The 19,741-nt window shown below is 40.8% G+C and overlaps 2 protein-coding genes and 1 long non-coding RNA gene across 13 annotated transcripts in view; 2 read left to right on the plus strand and 1 right to left on the minus strand.

Annotated features, from left to right (window-relative positions):
- The window catches only part of NT5C2 (5'-nucleotidase, cytosolic II), a 128,891-nt gene extending 115,005 nt beyond the window's left edge, over positions 1–13,886 (plus strand). For 10 of the 11 annotated variants that reach the window (XM_079136328.1, XM_079136337.1, XM_079136332.1 and 7 more), the window contains 8 exons: positions 496–537; positions 1,981–2,088; positions 2,359–2,425; positions 3,130–3,300; positions 5,133–5,184; positions 5,303–5,363; positions 5,507–5,683; positions 6,227–7,700. In XM_079136328.1, coding sequence (XP_078992454.1) covers positions 496–537; positions 1,981–2,088; positions 2,359–2,425; positions 3,130–3,300; positions 5,133–5,184; positions 5,303–5,363; positions 5,507–5,683; positions 6,227–6,469 — 921 coding nt within the window. In that variant the 3' untranslated portion in view covers positions 6,470–7,700. Of the gene's footprint in view, positions 1–495; positions 538–1,980; positions 2,089–2,358; positions 2,426–3,129; positions 3,301–5,132; positions 5,185–5,302; positions 5,364–5,506; positions 5,684–6,226; positions 7,701–10,031 lie in introns of those variants that run through there. The other variant, XM_079136335.1, reaches the window with a different exon arrangement.
- Positions 13,887–14,608: 722 nt separating this feature from the next.
- LOC306659086 lies at positions 14,609–18,502 on the plus strand. Its single transcript, XR_013763193.1, has 2 exons — positions 14,609–16,986; positions 17,637–18,502. It is a non-coding gene; the product is annotated as an uncharacterized lncRNA (long non-coding RNA).
- CNNM2 (cyclin and CBS domain divalent metal cation transport mediator 2) overlaps positions 16,983–19,741 on the minus strand; it is a 178,935-nt gene continuing 176,176 nt past the window's right edge. Inside the window, exon 8 of the mRNA XM_079136323.1 lies at positions 16,983–19,449. Within this exon, the coding sequence (XP_078992449.1) occupies positions 19,240–19,449 (210 nt within the window). The 3' untranslated portion in view covers positions 16,983–19,239. The remainder of the gene's footprint in view (positions 19,450–19,741) is intronic.

The raw sequence follows: 19,741 nt of genomic DNA on the forward strand, positions 1-19,741 counted from the left end.
TTATTTTTTTACTCTGATTAAAGCATGTGGAAAAGCTAATTTAACTCCTTATTTACTTTTGCTTAGACAATTACAAATTAATAGTGCTAGCAAAAAGTTCTCTCCCCAGTTCATTTTTAGAAAAATTTGATAAGACAGTGTATTATTTCCATATGAGTCATTAGTTTTCTCTGTACCCTTATATGCCCCTTACCTCCACTTTTGTGGAAAAAGTGAATAGGAAAAGTGAATAGGGATATATGTATGAATCTGTATAGAAACCTCTAGAAGTGTACAGCTTCTCTGAGAATGTCATAGGGTTTGTTTTGTTTGGTGTGAGGGAATCTTGTATGATGAAGCATTAATTTCCAGCTTCCACTGCCATAAACTAGAAGAAACAAGAATATGGTAAATAGATTCTATATTGAAAAAAAGACATGTTTTATGAAAAGGCTTTGATTTTTTTTCAGTTATTACATATCTGCTGTGAACCTTATTTTGCATTTTTTTTTCCAGAAAATTATGACTTACCTGTTTGATTTCCCGCATGGCCCCAAGGTATTTTAGTAACTTAATAGACCATTGCTGTTGTAATAATGAATGCATTTAATCATTCAGGAATATTTAGGGAAAGAAATTGGGTGGGAACTACCCAGAAAAGTCCTAGATTTTCAACCTTTTGTTTAATTCTCATTAAAAGAAGAAATCCAGGAGCTAGTACAATTTAAAATCATTAGCAATTTGAATATTTAGCAGATTGGAATAAAAAAGGATATTCATGTGGAATTTAGTAAGGTGGGATCAGAATAATTTCATGCCTAAGTTCTGTATGGAATTGTTAAGTTTGTGTGACAATGAAAAGAATTTTCAGGGGCTGGGGAGATAGCTCAGTCAGTAGAGTGCTTGCCTTGAAAGCCCAAGGCTCTGGGTTTGATCCCCAGCACCGCAAAAAAATAAATAAATAAAAGAATTTTCAGGTCGAGAAATGTATTTGGTTAATAGAAACAAAATTTACATGTGTTCTTGACAGTTTCTAGATTCTACTACTATTAGTTATTGCTGAGTTTTGTGCCCAAAGAGCAGTTAATGTTGGTATTTAGCAAAGAAGTCTTCATTCCCACAGTATGGCTATATTTAGATTGAAGGAATACTCATTACAACTTAGTCATATACTTGTAGAATTTGATTCCTAGACTTCTTTGAATAAACATCAACAGATCCCTGTTTTGAGATCACCCAAAATTAATGCACAGTGCTCTTCAGGATGGAACTAATTTTAATGGGCATAACTTCTACATTACTGTTGTGACTGCTTAGTATTATGAACCAAAGACCAGTATACACCTAGAACCATCATTCTAAGAACAAGTAAAATTTCCTGAAACATGATCTATGTAGTTTATATACTTTAGTTCTAATGCTGATCAAACCTCCTCCTTTGACCTTGGGTGTTGACTTGCATCTCTCCCTAGCTCCTTTTCATACATTTCAGATTATGAGCACATCTTTATATATTAAAGTACTATGGTATAAGTTTCTGGAACTCAGGAGATTAAATGATTTAAAATGTAGAGATTACTTTTTTCGGGCGGTATCAGGGATTGAACCCAAGGAACTTAACCATTTGGCCACATTCCCAGCCCTTTTTTATATTTTATTTAGAGACAGGGTCTTGCTGAGTTGCTTAGGGCCTCACTAAATTGCTGAGGCTGGTTTTGAACTTTTGATCCTCTTGCCTCAGCCTCCCAAGCCGCTGGGATTACAGGTGTGTGCCACCGTGCCTGGCTATAGAGATTACTTGAGTCTATTTATTATTTACACCTGGCTGCTTCCTGAAAGATGTGGCTTATAATTAGACACTGTGCATTTGTAAAAAATTAAATAATGAGATCTTCAGGTTATATTTAGTACTTCTGAATTCCTTATATTTGAACAAGATTACATATCAGTGTCTTAAGGTAAGGAGTGATGTTTTGGTTTTTACGGATTCTTCTTCACCAGCCTGGGAGCTCCCATCGACCATGGCAGTCCTACTTTGACCTGATCTTGGTGGATGCACGGAAACCACTCTTTTTTGGAGAAGGCACAGTACTGCGTCAAGTAGATACTGTAAGTTGAGAGGGAATCTGTCTCCTTCCCCTCTTCCCATTCTTCCTAAGAAAAGAGATGTTTTTAATTTACTGGCCACATTTCTCTTAAAATTTAGAGATTTGGTTAAAACTGAGATTAGTACAACAAACCAAACCACTAATTGAAAAGAATAAGTGCTGTGTCTTTGGCTGCCTGGCCAAGTAGTGCTGGGGGTGGATTGTGTGATAGGATGATAAAGTATTACAAAGGATGATAAAGTATTACAAAGTCTGTATTATTTTCACACAGAAAACTGGCAAGCTGAAAATTGGGACATACACAGGCCCACTACAGCACGGCATTGTCTACTCAGGAGGTGAGTCACAAACTTCCGAAGATTTTTTTTTTTTTGAGGTGCTGGGGATTGAACCCAGGGCCTGTGCATGTGAGGCAAGCACTCTACCAACTGAGCTATATCCCCAGCCCCCAAAGATTTTATTTGATGTTTTTGCACAGTTTCGTCTTTGCTCAGACCTCACTGTGAAAACTTTGGTGTTTTCTCAGCATAGTGCCACATGTATTCTTCAGTATTTTAGAGATGTTACTTATTGAAGGTAAATAAGTCATCTACTAAAGTAATAAAAGTCAAGGAGAAAGAATTTTGTTTTCACTAGTAGGATCAGTTTCCCCCTCCTTCTTTTACCTATTTGAGACTTTTTCTCAGGGGTTTTCAAGGAACCCATGTGGGCACATATACAGGCTCAGATACGTATTAAGTTAAATAGTTGAACAAAGCTAACTTAGTGGCAAATCTGTGATAAAAAACAGTGATGGTGCTTGTGAAGGGTGTGTTTACTTAAGCTGAGAGACAGAATTGTGTTAGATTTGGGATTAGAATTCTGGACTAAAGATCTTGTTTTAGAGGCAATAAAAAGAATGGTAAGAAGAAGAATGACAAGTCTTTGTTGTTAATAAAGATCTGTTTCTCAAATAAGAGTAAAATTAATCACAGTATTTAATGGGTATGGTACTTTGCTGACTTTAACATAGAGACCTTTTTCTCGTTGTTCATGGTTTCAGGTTCATCTGATACAATCTGTGATCTGTTGGGCGCCAAGGGCAAAGATATTTTGTATATTGGAGATCACATTTTTGGAGACATTTTAAAATCAAAGAAACGACAAGGGTGGCGAACTTTCTTGGTGATTCCTGAACTTGCACAGGAGCTTCATGTCTGGACTGACAAGAGTTGTAAGGGACTATTATTCTATTTTGTAAATCTTTGATATAGCCAGTTTATATCTAAATGGCCATCTTTGAATCAGTCATTTTTGATAAACCTGTATTGTGTGCAGGGAATCAGATGTGGTCAAAAGATGGACCCTCATAGTCACTTTAGAATATTCAGCTATTTCACCGAATTCCAGAATTTGAAGAGGTTATTATCTTGTTCAGCTTCCTTTTATATTTCCTTTTTGCTAACTCTTTTTTTTTTTTATTTCTAGTTCTAGATGGACACAGTACCTTTATTTATTTTTGGGGGGTGCCAGGATTGAACTCATGGGCACTCAACCACTGAGCCACATCCCCAGCCCTTTTTTGTATTTTATTTAGAGACAGAGTCTCACTGAGTTGCTTAGGTACCTTGCTAAGTTGCTGAGGCTGGTTTTGAACTCAGTGATCCTCTTGCCTCAGCCTCCCGAGCTCCTGGGATTACAGGCATGTTCACCACGCCTGGCTATTTTATTTTTATGTGGTGCTAAGGATCTAACACAGTGCCTCACACGTGTGAGGCAAGAGCTCTACCACTGAGCTACAACCCCAGCCCTTGTTCAACATCTTAAATCCCTTTGAGGTTAAGTGTAGAATGTTGGTGTCCTGAGCTGTGTTACAGTAATTGCTAATCTGTGCTCCACTTCCTCTGCAATCCATATTTCTCCAACCATGCCTAGTTGCCATTCTCTCTCCTAACAGTCCATATCTAAGATTCTGGGAAGTGTCAGTTTTTTGAATATTAATTACCCAGTATTTATTTACTATTCTGAGAAGTAGAGAATGAAGACAAATTGTATTCTTGGACTGAGCCACACTGTATATTTGCAGTACATATGCTATATTAAATTGAGCTATGAATATAATTATATAAAGGTGTTTGACACACAAGTTCTCCATGTAGCCCTACTGAGTATCACTCAGAGTGTGGGTGACTCCAGAAATTTGGCCTATCCTGAATGAGAACCCTGAATCTATCGCTTAAAATCTGCCCTTAGGTAAGTTACTGAGATCCCCTATGCCTTAGTTTCCTCAAATATTAAAATGGGGGTAATAGTAATAGCACCTACCTCATAAAGTTGATGAGACTTAGGGAATATGTGTATAAAGATGATAGACATTACAACCCTTCTCAACCGAGGCTCCTTGAACCAACAGAAAATGTTTGACTCTTTCCTCAAATTTGCTAAAGATAATAGAAGAAAAAATATGTAAATAAATAAATAGGACTTAATTGCCTTGGGGAACCCAGGTTAAGAAGGGCTATAACACATGGGAAACATGCAGATACCGACTGTTGCTCTTACTATTGTCTGTACTATCAATAGGATCTTCTGGCTATCCTTTCATGTACATTTTCAACTTTCCACCTTTGAAGTTTTAGAAATCTAGTTGATTTGGCTATACTATTTCCTGCATTTGTGACCCTGGACAAGTCACTTCATTCTCAACCCTTTATCTAAAAATGGGATTATCAACTCTTGCTTTTTGCTAACTGGTTAGGAATTGGTATTTTGCAATCTCAGAATGAGCACAACAGATGGAAGAAAAAGTTGCAGTCAGTGGTGTTCAAGTAAAGAAAAGGTAAAGAGGAAATTAAGGTGTTGAGCTGCTGCCACACTCTAAACAGGATAGCAGTGGGTTTTCTTGAAGGAGAAGGAGGTCATTTATACACATGCGTCTGGCATGTCGGTCCCGACTATATACTTTTGGGTCATATGTACAACGTTTTTCTTAAGTTTCAGTGGCAGTTAAAAACTGGGCACTTTTTTATTTATGTAAAAAATTTTCCTTTTCTTTCTAAACTTTAGCCCTTTTTGAAGAACTTCAGAGCTTGGATATTTTCTTGGCTGAACTCTACAAGTAAGTTTCTCAATTCTAAAAATTGCTTCCCTAAAAACCATCTACCTTTTTAGGAGTCACTTTGATGTAAGAAATGTTCTTTCTGGAGATTTTCACTTGGTTTTTCTCTTATCTCCAGGCACCTTGACAGCAGTAGCAATGAACGTCCAGACATTAGTTCCATCCAGAGACGTATTAAGGTATCCAGACTAGATTTGGGAGAAAATGGAAAATGAGTTAAATGATTTTCAAATTTTTTGTTTTTTACAGGGACTGGCATATAGCTGGTGCCCAATAAATAACTTCTTGAATGAACTGAAAATCAATCTTGTTCTTTTTTTAGAAAGTAACTCATGACATGGACATGTGCTATGGGATGATGGGAAGCCTGTTTCGCAGTGGCTCCCGGCAGACACTCTTTGCTAGTCAAGTGATGCGTTATGCTGATCTCTATGCAGCATCTTTCATCAACCTTCTGTATTACCCATTCAGTTATCTCTTCAGAGCTGCCCATGTCCTGGTAAGTAAAGTTACTTTTGATAGTTAAAATGCACTTTAAGATCAAGATCTGCAACCAGCTTTGCGGAGTGGCACAGGAGACAGTTTTGAACATTCTTAAATGCAAAACCTAGGGAAAGATTATGTGGTTGCACAAGGACCTTTGAGAAAGTATCACCAAAAGTAGACATTCACAGAATATAACTTAACTCTCTGAAGTCACAACTTACATTGAACGGTGAAGACTTTATTCTTTTGTCAATATTAATTGAAAGAAATATAGTTTTTATATTCCTGTGTTCTGATGCTGAGCTGTTTGGGACTGACTGTGAAATTGAAATTAATAGTCTTCTCTGTCTTACCCAGTTTTCAGCTGTAGTAAAGAATCCATTTACTATTTTGGGAATAGGGAGAGAGGCAGTTTTAGATAGTAGTTCTGTAAAGGTATATCTAAATGATTTGTTTGTTGTAACCACATGGCCACTTAATAGGGGAGAAGGGGATAGGATTTGGGGAAGCATCTTTTTTGTTCTTCTGGTGTAGTGAGCTTCTTGCTTTGTTCTAGATGCCTCATGAGTCAACGGTGGAGCACACACATGTAGATATCAATGAGATGGAGTCTCCACTTGCCACCCGCAACCGCACATCAGTGGATTTCAAAGACACCGACTATAAGCGACACCAGTTGACAAGGTCGATTAGTGAGATTAAACCCCCCAACCTCTTCCCACTGGCCCCCCAGGAAATTACACACTGCCATGATGAAGATGATGATGAAGAGGAGGAGGAGGAGGAGGAGGAAGAATAAGGAGGAAAATCAAAACCCTGAACACCCATTAAACAAGTTCTGGCAGGACCCACGGGAGCAAAGGATGTTCTTGTTTGGGTTCTACTGGGGAGGGTGGGTGGGGGTGCTCCATCAGAGGTATGTCTGGAAAGTTTCTAAAGACTTTAAAATATTCTAATCATAGAGAGATACTTGTTTTAGTTTTGTGTATCTGTATTCTTTTCAGATGGCTCAGAATTGTAATGGAGTCTGTATTGGAAGAAAGTAAGGGTAAAGTCAGGCTGAACTGCATGCAGATGGCTCCATTGTGGCTTTTGACACTGTTTGCTTGTCCTTTATCATCAGTATGTCATAGTGTATCTGGATACACTAAGGGTGGTGAAGGGTTTCAGAGTGTAACAAGGACAGTGGGAAGAGATGATCCAAAAATGCTGTATTGTTACAAATTGTTCTATTACTCTTAAAATCCAACTTTTTCAGTGCATTACACAGTATTGTATATCAGTGGAGAAATATATTGTTTCCATTATTGAGTGTAGTCTTCTATTAAGGTCAAGTTTCCTTTTATAAGCCTTCAAAGTATCCTCAAGGATTAGCAAGGCTGCTGCTGTCAGTAACCTTGCAGTATTCTTTGCTTTAGGGCCAGTCTGGAATGGACTGCAGGGATTCTATTTTGACATAAAAGTCTTCATTCTTTCTGCATTTTTTAGGTTGCTAGTACAAATGCTTATTATCTAAAAACTTTTTTTTTCTCATCAGTAATAAATCTATAAAGGAATTTAACTGAAAGATGACAAAGGAGCAAGCCCCCAGAAAAGAAGAGGAACTTTCTTATATTAGAGGGTGGTTGAGTAAAATGTATCAGGATGGGCTGTAATTTTGGCACCTGCTACTCAATTTCACATTTCTTTATCCTCTAGGGTTGACTGTTGTATTTTAAAGTTGAACATTAGAATATGGGAAGAGGACTCTAAGCCAGAGCCTTACTAATGCAAACAGCAAAATCAGAATAAATTCAGAGTTCCAAGTGAAATCAATTCTTGTTTTGAACAAGAATGAATTATTATGTAGACATTAGGGTCTTATTAATGCCTCACCGGAATAGTAAAAGTTGTTCCAGCATTTTGAACAGTAATATATAGATTCTTAACTTTAGCTTTCATATATTTTCTTCCAGTCTTTCTGTCATTGGTCTATAGGGGAGGATAGACTAGTTGCTCTAGAATTCAATAAAATGCAATGTTTCTAAATACTGACTTTGACCCCTTCTGTAGCACAACTGTAATAGCTATTGGTTTTCAAGTGGGTTTAGGTTTGGCTAGTGACAGCAGTTTGACAGTTTCTTGGGAGATACACACTCCTGGAACTCTGAGATCTAACATGATTATAGCGTCTCACAGGCCTCAATTTTTTCACAATGGTTTTTGTTATAGGACTGTGAGGTGAGGCTTAAAAAAAAAAAATCATTTTGTAGGTAGGGAACGCAACTCAAGTCACTTAACCAAAGTTGCCCTGCCTCATGACTTGCACTTTAGATTAAGTACATGAATCATATTCTGACTGCAATCTATGGAGACTGTGTGCTCCTTTGAAAGAAATCAGGTTAAAAATGCTATTGCATTTTCAAAATTAGATGCTATCTCTTTTAAGATGTTAGAGAATGTGGTTGTAGTTACCAGTTATTCTCATCCAAGATAAAGATGTTGCCCAGTTTCATATAGACTTAAGTGTTCTCAAACCCAAGTCTTTAAATGATTTATTACATCTACAGGGCTGCTTTATTATATTTACATATTTCCCCTTTCACAGCAAAGTTCACTTTATTTTCCACATTTTTTGTATTGTGTCTATATAAGAGTTTCTTATTAGCCAAAGGATTCTCTGTGTCCAGAGCCTGAGAAGTGGAAAGCACACAAGTGGAATAAGAATTCCACTGCTAGCCAAAACTTTCTTCAGGACCTCCAGACCATATTATGAAAGAGCTAGGATTCTAGGAAATCTAAGACCCAAGGGGCTGAGTGGTAGAGCACTTGCCTGGCATGTTTGAAGCCCTGGGTTTCACCCCTAGCACCACACAGGCACAAATATAAGACCCAGAGCAACATGGTACTCTCTGTATACTCTTCTTGTTAAGCATGTGCCATGGAGTCAGTGTTCGTGGCCTGGCACTCAGAGTAACTGTGACTGGACATTTTAAAACTTGAATTTCTATTGCCAGTAGGTTAAGAAAGCTGAATTTAAAATACATACTTTTCCTTTAAAAAAAAAAAAAAAAAAAAAACCTAAGAACTTAAATCAAGAATCTTTTTTTTTTTTTCTAAATATTTTTTTAGTTGTAAATGGACATAAAACCTTTATTTTTATGTGGTGCTGAGGATAGAACCCAGTACCTCCATCACTGAGCCACAGCCTCAGCCTTAGAGCAACCATCTTTTGAGAATTTTTTCCTAGGTATTCCGAAAATACCAATGTACAGGTTTTATAGAATATTGGGCATCCTCTTTGTGAGTGCTAAACTGAACTCCAAAACTTGATTGTATACTAACAGGGACCCGGACATACCAAACAACTGATCAGAGGCGCTACCAGTTCCATCAGAGAGCAATTGCCCAATACATTCCTCTCTGCAGAGATGGTCAGTTAAAGCTCTGGTGGCAGTAGCTCAGAAATGGTTTTGAAGCCAAGATTTAGTGTTGTTTTTGACCAAAGACTTTCTTTTACTGTAAACATTTATCTGCTTACTTAGATCTGAAATAGTCGAGCAAAGCCCTTCAAACTTTTTTTTTTCAGTTATAGATGGACATAGTACCTTTATTCATTTATTTTTATGTGGTGCTGAGGATTGAACCCAGTGCCTCACACATGCTAGGCAAGTGCTTTGCCACTGAGCTACAACTGCAGCCCCCCAAGCTACCCTTTCTAAGATGCTTTTAGAAGTGGTTTTAAATAGGACTATCAACTGATAAGTCATGTTAGGTTGTTCTTAAGAAACTGCTTATAGGGCTGGGGTTGTAGCTCAGTGGTAGAATGCTTGCCTAGCATGTTTAAGGCACTGGGTTGGATTTTCAGCACTGCATATAAATAAATAAAGGTTTAAATTTTTTTAAAAACTGCTTATAAAAGTCACATGCATTTTTATGTCAGATTTAAAAGAACTTTATCCATGTTTAGATATTTCTAAATCAGGCTTTTTTGTTTTAAAGAAATACTTTGTCAATAACTCAAGTCCTGCAGTTTTTCTTTTTTCAAGGCTGCCTGGTCATTTTAAAGTTCTTTGCTTATTCACAACAAATAACTAGAGATAAACAACTAAATAAGTCTATTAGGGTAGCAACCCTGCCCACATTCCATGTTATAGATTTTTTTTTTTTTTTTTTTTTTTTTTTTTTGGCAACATTGAAGATTGAACCCAGGGGCACAAATTCCATGTTATGGAAACTATTTAACCTTTCTTCAATAGTGGGAAAAATGATAACTATGATCCAGCTATTGCCATATCCTTAACAGCTTCATTCCCTCACTTGGCTTTGTGGTTCAGGACTCAATGCTTATGTTTCTCATGACATTCTTTCTTGGTAAATAGGACATCCAGCTCTTCTTAAAAGTATGTCCTCAAATGGAACAATTTCAAATGGTATACAACTTTGGGAGGCCCTGAGAATGAAATATCTACCATGGAACTACCCAAGCAACATTGTTGAAGGTAGAAGAACAAGTGTACTACTGAGAAACAAGAATGGCATGGCAGCCAGAAAGCAGAGCCAGGTGACTTCCAGAAACTACACCGCCCATCAGATACTTCCACGAACACTAAAGCAACATTTTTCACACTGTTCTCTCACTGCAGAAATAGCAGAAAGCAAATCATTCTGAAAAGAATTTGTTAGTTTACAAAATGAACAATATAACTTTTCTGTTCTCCACCATTTTCCTGTCCTTGAACAGAATGTCTTCATCCCAAGGCTACAACAATTATACAAAGGTATGTAAATTCAAAAATAAAACAGCCATGTTCTGCATAATGACACTTCAGTCAACAATGGACTGCGCATACCACAGAGGTCCCATAATATTATGTCCCCTAGTAATGTTGCATCCATCTTTGTGTAAGTACCCTCATGTGATGTTCCTACAATGATGAAAACACCTTTCATCACATTTCTCAGAATGACACATTTCTCAGAAAATGTTTCTATGGCGAAGTGATGTGATATTCAGTGGTTTAAGTTCCTCTACAGAACTTTAACACAAAATAATATTCCTCATTGAGCTCAGAACATTTCATTTCAAACTTGCTGAATTTTCCAATTTAAAACAAACTGACCAGTTTTGAGTCTTATCCCTTTGTTTCCTCACACAAAATAAAGATACCTGGATTCCATTTTATTAGTAGAATAAGAATGGCTGAGATAGATTGTTTCATGAATCAAATTAGATACAAATATGTCTCCAGATGTTCTGTTCTCCCCAAAGGTCTGTAAATGGGGTCTGAAAGAATCTGGGTTGAGGTAAAACCTTCCCATACAAACTGGAACCCACATAACACAGTGGAGTCCACATTTTTTCCCATAGAGGATGGAATGGTCCAAGATACCTGAAGGAGAATTAGCCAAGAAAACCTTACCAACAGTGAAAATGTTTATTAAATATCCAGACTTCTTTTGAGAGAAGGTTTTCACCAGATGTAACCTTTGACTTATGAGTGTGGTTATTTTGAATCGTGTAACTGTTTGGGGGCCCACTGCTTAGAACTCAATGATGTAGCAAAACTGTGGCTTAGTCTAAAAGTTTCTGTCAGGTATTGGCCTACTGTGTGAACATTTTACAACCACTAGCACCCTCAGGAGAAAAGCACTTCAACAAAGGAGTTTGGCAACTCATTCCCCCTTAAAAACATGGGTTCTCAGGTCTCATGATCATCTACCAGAGGAGATGGCATGCCGATAGAAAGTTACAGTGCAAAATTACAACCATCTTTGTCCTAGGACGTCTTGAAAATAAGAGTACAGATGTGAGACCCTTGGAAAGAAAATGTTGAAGCAGTTACACAAAGAAAACGAGTTTATTAGCCATCTAATAGAATTCAACTTTGACTTTAATAAGGAGTCAGCCTCTTTTCTAAGTTTAACTACTTTCCAAAAGTATAAAGTTTCCAGAAATCAACTCCAGGCTATGAAAAAGTGATTCAGTTTGTATCAGTCACTTCCTCTACAAGACTTTCTGATCAGTATTTGTTTCCTCAGAAGCATTGAGTTAAGAAGAGGCTCTGTGGAACACAGTTTATGTAAAATAGAACACCAGAGCATGTCATAATAAAACATAGGAATGAACTGATGTGTAGCCCCAAGGATGCAGAGGAAGAACTTAGGCAAGTCCTTCACAGTAGGAAAATTTACCTCCACTTTCTGTGGGCATTTCCTGGTTTAAGCTAAAGATTGACCTAGACAGAGTGAGAATAGCAAGAAAACCCAATGAAAACTAAGTTAGGAATGAATGTGCTGCAGTGATTTCCTTCTGCCTGCTACTTGCTTTGTATCCTGCTTCTAAGGAAAGCAGACAGGCTCCCAAGAAGATAAACTTAACTGGATATAGATAAATCTCATTCTACTTCCAAGGAAATGGGGTAACAACTGGGAATATGGGAGTGGTGGTTAGGTCAGGGAGGGTCTCAAAGTAAATCTTGTCAGCAGTTCTTCACTGAAACGTCTCCATCCACAGGACAAGTGTAAGTAAAATGGACTGTAAACATCATGGTTAATTAAATATAGTGAGGACTATAAGAGAACAGTCAAGAAACTCAGTTCTTACAGCATGATGCTCTTTGGGATGTAAAATAGAGACTATGAATAGAGCAAAAAATAACTCCAAAAGGGGGCCTAGGAATGGATCACAGAGGGGTCCTAAAGATTGGAAGATCCTCGGGGTTCAGTCAAATGTGAATAAAAAGGGTGCATAGGAATAGAAGACCTGAAGTGGCGATGGAAGGAAATGAGGTTCATACACACTGTATTATTGGGGAATGTAGGCTATCTATTGAGTCCTAAAGAGCATCTGAACATACTGTCCCACACTTGTGCCAGGTGTTTGAATCTGAGGGTGACCCATCTATGCCTGCTCTCTGACCTTCCTCCTATACTTAATATAAAGAAGGACCTACAAAGCCTTTCTCATCTTCAAGAGCCAGTTGAGATGCCTGCATAAAAGCCTTTTTCTTACCCAGAAAAACCCAGTCTGGCCATTTGCCCGCTGAGCTGAGCAGCCTGTGTTTGGGGCAAGTTGATTGGATACTTCTTAGTATTTTGATTTAGAGATTAACTGATGGGAGACAGACTTCAGTCCTTGGAAAGAACACCTCTTCTTCCCCTAAACTGGCAGTAACAGGCTGTAACTTGGAAGCACTGAACTTGTATTCACTCTGTTAACACAGACTGCAGTGTCTGCCCAAAAGAGATGCCTTCCTGAGATCCAGTCCCAGCTTTCTCACCAGTAAAGCTATGCAGTTGGGTGGGGACCAAGGACTGAACAAGATGGCATGGTTGGTGTTGCATAGATGAAAAGGGAAAGAGGGAACACACATCTGCTAAAAGGGTGAACAGAAAATCATCATTTATCTAAATAGAATAGAAATAAACAAAAACCTTTTAAAACAATCACAAAATTTACAAATAAATTGGTACAAAATAAATAGGAGAAATTGTAAATCTACAACATTTGATTTATAAAATGCATTCATCATGACAATCAGCATGAAACCTATACACTCAACTTGTGCTTATTTAGCTTCACACAGCTGTCAATACTGTGTTCAGAAAACTTCACTGCTCAAATGCATGAAATGTACACCATGATACAGTGAGTAAAGGCTAAGGAGGATGAAAATCAGACACAAAGCAGGTGCTTACATGAGGACCAAGGCATTGTTGGCATTGGGCCCCAACACCAAGAAAAGGCAGATCTAACAGCCCAAGTGGGCAGGCAGCTTCCATGGTCCAGAGAGAAGCATTCTGTAATTCAAAATGAGAAACAGAGGCCATCGCTGTGGGGCCAGGCAACCAACCTGGCTTGGGAGAGGGGTGAGGAAGGAGGCCCGGGGTTTCAGCCATAATGTACCACTGTATGGGAGAAGAGACCCAGTCACCAAGAAACCACCTCTGCAGTACATCATGGAAGGATTTGAGAGGCCCTGCCACAAGGTAGGAGATCTGCCTTCATAGTCCTCCCAAACACTTGTCATCAGGAATAGAGGTGGGCCCCCAGAAGGGGCTGGGGATACAGGGACCAACATAAGAGCAGCAACATGTTTTTTAGGAGGAAGGAAGGAAAAAAAAAAAAAAAAAAAAAACACTGCCCTCTCACCCAACTTAAGGTACAGCAGAATCCTAGGCTCCATGGATGAGGGGCTTCCGAACACATCTCATCTTTGTCACAGACACACTAATGGTAGAGGTGTATGTACATAATAAATAATATAAAATAAAGCATATACATTTGTGAATTTAAAGACTGAAAAAACGAGAAAAGTCAATGGATTGATACACTCTACCTTCACAACAGACTTCAGACATGGTGGGTAATGAATCAGAAGCTAGGCTGGGGCTCTGAGGAATGAGAATCCAAAGACCTCATTCTTTCTCACTCCCTCTACTCTGTGCCAGGATGCCGACTGCTTATACTCAAGGATCCTGAGTCTCCAACAAAAAGGGCGGGCACCCAACCAAGTCTTTCAGGCCCATTAAATAGTTCTCTACAGGGTGCTTCTGAAGAGGAATCTAGCCCTCTATGGTTTTCCTAAGAGTCCATGTACATTAGATTTGGGCAAACACCAGAAGGTAACCTTCCAGGTGAAGTAAGACAATACTCCCATCATTCTTTGAATTTGTACATGGTCTCAACAGATATTATATCCTGAAAACATTGTTAACGGTAGACTACTCATGTCTATGTTGATCTGTGTACATATAAACCTTGACAAATACCTAAAATTTGACTCTTGATACTAGAACTGTTTTCCACGTTACTTAAAATGCCACCTGGTATTTCCCATCAAAAGCTATTAATGCAGTTCTAGTTGAGATGATGTCAATGGCCTTACTATACAGAAAAGAGTTACTTAAGCTACTTAACCATAAGTTACTTAAGTTACTTAAGTTACTTAACCATAGGTCTAAGAAGCAAAGAAGATTCCAGCAAAAGGCAGCAAGAGGAAGGCCACTCCTTCTCTGCCATTGCCGGTAACTGCCATCTCTTCCTCCGGTCGTATGACTGACCAGGGACTCTGAATGTGAGTTTTCCATTAAGGAAGAAGCAGAGGGAAAACCAGCAAGCAAGCATTGGCGGCTGGCAGAAAGCATGCAAGTGCTAAAGGAGGGAGGCCCACATGTCACAGCCTTGAAGGACAGCAGTATCAGCAGGCTCAGTCTTGGTGCACCACTCATCCCTCAAATGTTGGCAAGTGAACCTCAACCTAGAAGTCTCTGAACTCATCTCTCCTATCAGACCACTCAAAACACAAAAGAAAGGAAAATGGCCCTGAGGTATAAAAATCCACTGAGTATCTTGCTCATGGATAAAATTTGTATAAAAAGTTTCTGAATTTCCAAAAATTGCTTTCATATTCAACTCTAAATCCCTAATTCTGGGTTAACCTACACCTCACCCAGTTACCCTTGCCAGAATGAAGCACCACTAGTGTACAGCCCAGAACAGCAGCAACGTGGCCCAGGAGAAAGCCCATTTCCTCTACAAAGAAGGGAGCAATAGTGCCACAGAAGCCACCTAGCCCTTCCCTGCTGGATCAGCTTTGTGTCCTCAGCCCTTTACAAAAGCCTGTCTCTAGGCTCAGAGCAGATAGGGGAGTTGTGCCCGTTGCACCTGGGAACATGGGTTATACAGTGCAGTGTGCAAAGCCAGCCCTCCTTGGCCTTCTCTTGGAGTCCCAGTGACCAAGGAAAGCACATTTCTGCACCAGCCCAAGGGGTCATCTGCCTGGGACTGTCCCTGAAAAGCTCTTTGGAGACTTTCCCCCATGGCCCAGGTATTGCAAAGATGACCACAGATCCCTGGTGGCCTTTAGAAGATGACAGGGGGTTGTATGTTTTTGCCAGCCAAGACATGGGCTCAAGTCAGTACCTTCTTAGGTCTGCTCCTCAACCTAAAGAATTTGAAGGCTGAAATTCATGGTCTCTGCTTAGCTCAAAAATCATCCTGTTCCTTTCTTTCCAAGGAGGAAAAACGCATTTTTGTTGGGATCTACCACTATTTTCCTGGACTTGAAAAAGCTGGTCCTTTAGTTATACAGAATGGGGATGTCAGGGTAATTCTGTTCAGTAGTGTTCAGTATTAATGTGAAGTTCTGCATTCAACATTTGCACAAGTTCCTTGAAATACCATTAGAAAGAGGCAAGATGCCCTACTTTCTCCTCTGGGGAAGCCAACCATGTCCACCATGGTACGGAGTTCTCTGCAGGGAGTGCAGTGAGACGGGGGAAGAACAGAATTACATGTGGCACCCTTTCAGATTCAACTTATTTAAGTACCAAGGCTTCAGCTATTTGATTAGTGCCCTAATAAATGCATTTACAAATCTTAGAGTTCTATTTTCCTAAGAGTTTAAATGCATGATTTGGGCTTGCCTGATGAATACAGACAGAATGATGAATACAGACTAGAATCAGGAAGGGAGGGAACCTCTAAAGACAGTTGGAAATAGCCCACTTGCAAAGAGGGCAAAATGTCCTGGACATTCAGACACTAGGAATCTAGTTCCAGTGAAGCCTTCAGGATGCCAGAGTGGCTGCTTAGGAGCAAGTGTGGGCTGTCCCATCCCACAAAGCCAGGGCTGGCAGCAGAGGCCACCATAGCAGAGGGCAAGGCCCTCAGGTCTGACAGTATGTTCAGAACTGGGGGTGAGGAGCTGCATCTGATGGCAACCCTAGGAGAGGACAGTCCAACCACAGCTGCTGAGATGCAGCTGTGCATGAAGTGTTCAACTACTTGACAGACTTTTTAGCCCGGCCAGATCGGCTTTACAACTCTGACTGGCACAGGCCCTCCTGAGCAAGACCACTCTCCTGCTGCCCCAGAGAAGAAAGGAGCCAGTGTTTCTCCTTTAACTGCCCAAGGGATCTATCTCAGAGGGAACATGAGGTTTAGAAGAAAATCTCGAGGTTCAGACGAGTGCCATTTGAAGGGTCTTTTGCTCTCCTCGGAGTAGATGTAATTATAGCCAGATATTCACATTTGTTCCTTTGGGTACGAGATAGGAACTGTTTTGGATTTCCTGTTATCAAATAGTATGAATCAAAGGTGAAGAGTAGTTAATAGAAAATGAGTAAAAACTTGGCAGGTTAAAACCTCATCCTTTGGGAGCCCCACTGCAGCGTCACCTTGCCAGCTCCTTACAAGCAGAATACTCTGCAAGAAGCCACCATGCTGAGCAGCAAACAGCATACTAAGAAGTTCCTGTTTCTCCTAAGAGGCCGCGGCTGGTGTTCCCTCTGCTCCCCTGACTCACAGATCTTTAGGCTCCATGAAGAACAGTGGGACTCTGAAAAAGAACCCAACCTGGGACTCAGTCCAGAGGCGCCTTTTAGCAGCAAGGCTGCCCTGAGACTGTACATGGAGACGGCCCTGGGCCCGAGAGGGGGTCTGGGTGAGTTCTTGAGGCTGAAAAGCCTCAGCTCAACCACCTGGCTCCTGAGACCTCAGGGAAGGCAAGCACCACTGGGCCAAAGTGGCAGTTCATTGAGGGAGAGACTTCTGCTATGTCCAGGCCCAGGTTTCTTTTTGTTACAGGAAACTCTCATTTTACACACTTACCACATCTGGGTTGTGCCTGGCTAGATGCATCTTAGGAAGTGGACTTTTTAACTTGGATGGACATGCTTGAAGAAGGGGACACTCCAGTGTGGGGTGCTACATGATGGAGGCTCTGTCCTAAGGTGGCAGGTTGAGTGCTAGGAGGTCACTTGGCCCCCTTAGGGGCACTCTCCGTGCCTCTCCACCAAGTGAGGCCAGTACCTCTCTCACTAAGGGACATGGCAGCACTTGAGGAAGACATAGTTCTGCTGCCTCAGGGCAAACACTTAAGTCAGTTGTGTAATACCAGAATCACCAAACTGCTTACCAAAAGACCGGCCCAGCAGGTTCCACACCATCACCCCTGCCCCAGAGCCCAACCTGGGATGAGCACACTTCCTGAGGGGGCAGAAGACTGCTGCTGAGCTCCTGTGCCTCCTGCATACAGTAAGCCCAAGGCAGAAATGCTCTCTTCTCTGCTAGTGACCAGCTGCAGTGGGTATTGATAGTCCTATATAAACACTGTGGTCAGGAGAATTCATTTCAGTGTATGAACATCGCTACCAAGATGCACCTATCGCTTGGGCTAACAGTAAAACACAGATAAGCTAGTTAAGAACGCAGTCACTCAAATATCTGCTGACATTAATTTCACTACACATGGTAAATTTGGTATTAAAATAAGACGGAGACACACATGAAATGGCCATAACACACATTTGGTTTCTGAATTCCTGTTTGGGGCCAAACTGACCCTGGCTGTCCAGGCAGCCTCTCTAGTGTAGGCTGCATTGGAGGCAGGAGGCACAGCAGCCCTTGGGGGATGCTGCCACTATTGGGCTTAATGGGCCCAGAGACAGAAGGACAGTTGGCTCCCTGGAACAAGGGTTAGGGACTAGAAATCCCCAAAGTTCCCTCCTTTAAAAACATGGGTTTAGGCATGCCTTCTTGGCCCCAAGTAAATAATCCATCTCCTGTTCTGATAACTACGTATATTCCTGTGGGAAGGGGAGGGGTGTGACCTCCACACCACATGTTTACTGAAAAGCCCTGTGGAAGGTCTCCATTTGGCATCTGTGTAGCAGCATCCTGGGTTAGCAAGAGCAAGGGCTGGGGAGAGGCGACGGCGCTCTGTGAGCTGGGGTGAGAGAGGACAGCTGGCTGAGCCAGAGACCCCAGGCTGGAGGAATGTCAGGATGAAGTCAACTTGCCTCTTGCCAATGATAAACCATGGGTTTAAAATTCATTAACATTCATTTTGGTGATAAAAATTCCTTAGGGTGGGAGCAAAATCACATTCCCAAGCAAATGTTAAACCTTCCTGAGGGAAAGGGGCATGGTTAAACATTAAATTCTCAAAAACAACACTGAGCTCAGAGAGGCGACCCACCACAGGTCCCTCTGCAGGCCACACCCCACAGTGACGACAGACTTGGCAGGTTCTGCAGTGACACGGTTTTCTTCATTCATCCATCAAGTTCGACAGCGACACCCACTGGGGCACAGAGGAAGGGTGTCCCTCCTTGGGAGGGCCAAGGAAGGCCACTCGAGGGGCAAGTCCATCCTATTAGGGTCACATCATGGGACCACAGCAGAGTTCAGACAGAACAAGTTAAAACTCTGCAAAAGACACTTTTGAAAAACATGATCTCTTGAAAAAATAAATCGCAACAATTTTCAACTTCATGCAAATTGGGGAGGAGAGTGAGTAAATGATAAAAGGTACAGCTGAAAAAATAAACATGATTCTATTTGGGCGGAAGTTCATCTCCAAAATCTCAAACACCATGCCCCAGCTGTCGCTTTCACATCTCTGGTTTCCCATTCCTTCTCATGCTGTCCTCTGCGGCTTCCAGGAAAGGGACAAAGTCTTTGGTCTCAGAATGTTGCAGGACGCAGCATGGCAGACAAGCTCACACTAATGAAGTCATGGTCAGACAGAGAGGCCAGGGCCTCGGGAGGGGGACGGTTGAGGAGTGCCAGCGCGGGCGCCCCTAGATGGCGCCTTCGTTGTGCAGGCTGTGATTGGCCTTGCTGTGCGTCACGCAGTTCTGTTCATTGAGCAGGTTGGCCGTTTCGTCTGGCAACCCATCATGCAGCTCCGTAAGAGTCAATTCAATTTTAGTGTTTTCACTGTCTGAAGACTGAGGAGTTTTGTCCATCCGGGATGCCATCAAGGCATTTTGGTATTGCTGTCTTGAGATCTGGGGCCAGAAGATGGCACAGAAAACAAACCAAGAGAATGCTTAATTTTAGGTCCTTTTGTCTCTACACCATATTATACATTAAATCCCCTCAAAGGCCCATAATAGTTACTACAGGAGAAAAATTATCCTTGAGTGTAAACTAAGCCATGTATTTTTTAATTCCCTTTGAGAGATGGGGTCTTGCTATGTTGTCCAGCCTGACCTTGAATAATTCTCAGCTTCCCGAGTAGCTGGGGCTGCAGGCGTGAGCCATGGTGCTAGGTATAAATGGAGTCACTTTTTAAAGTTC

This window comes from Sciurus vulgaris (assembly GCF_902686455.1).
Source record: "Sciurus vulgaris genome assembly, chromosome: 4".
Classification (NCBI taxonomy): Eukaryota; Metazoa; Chordata; class Mammalia; order Rodentia; family Sciuridae; genus Sciurus; species Sciurus vulgaris.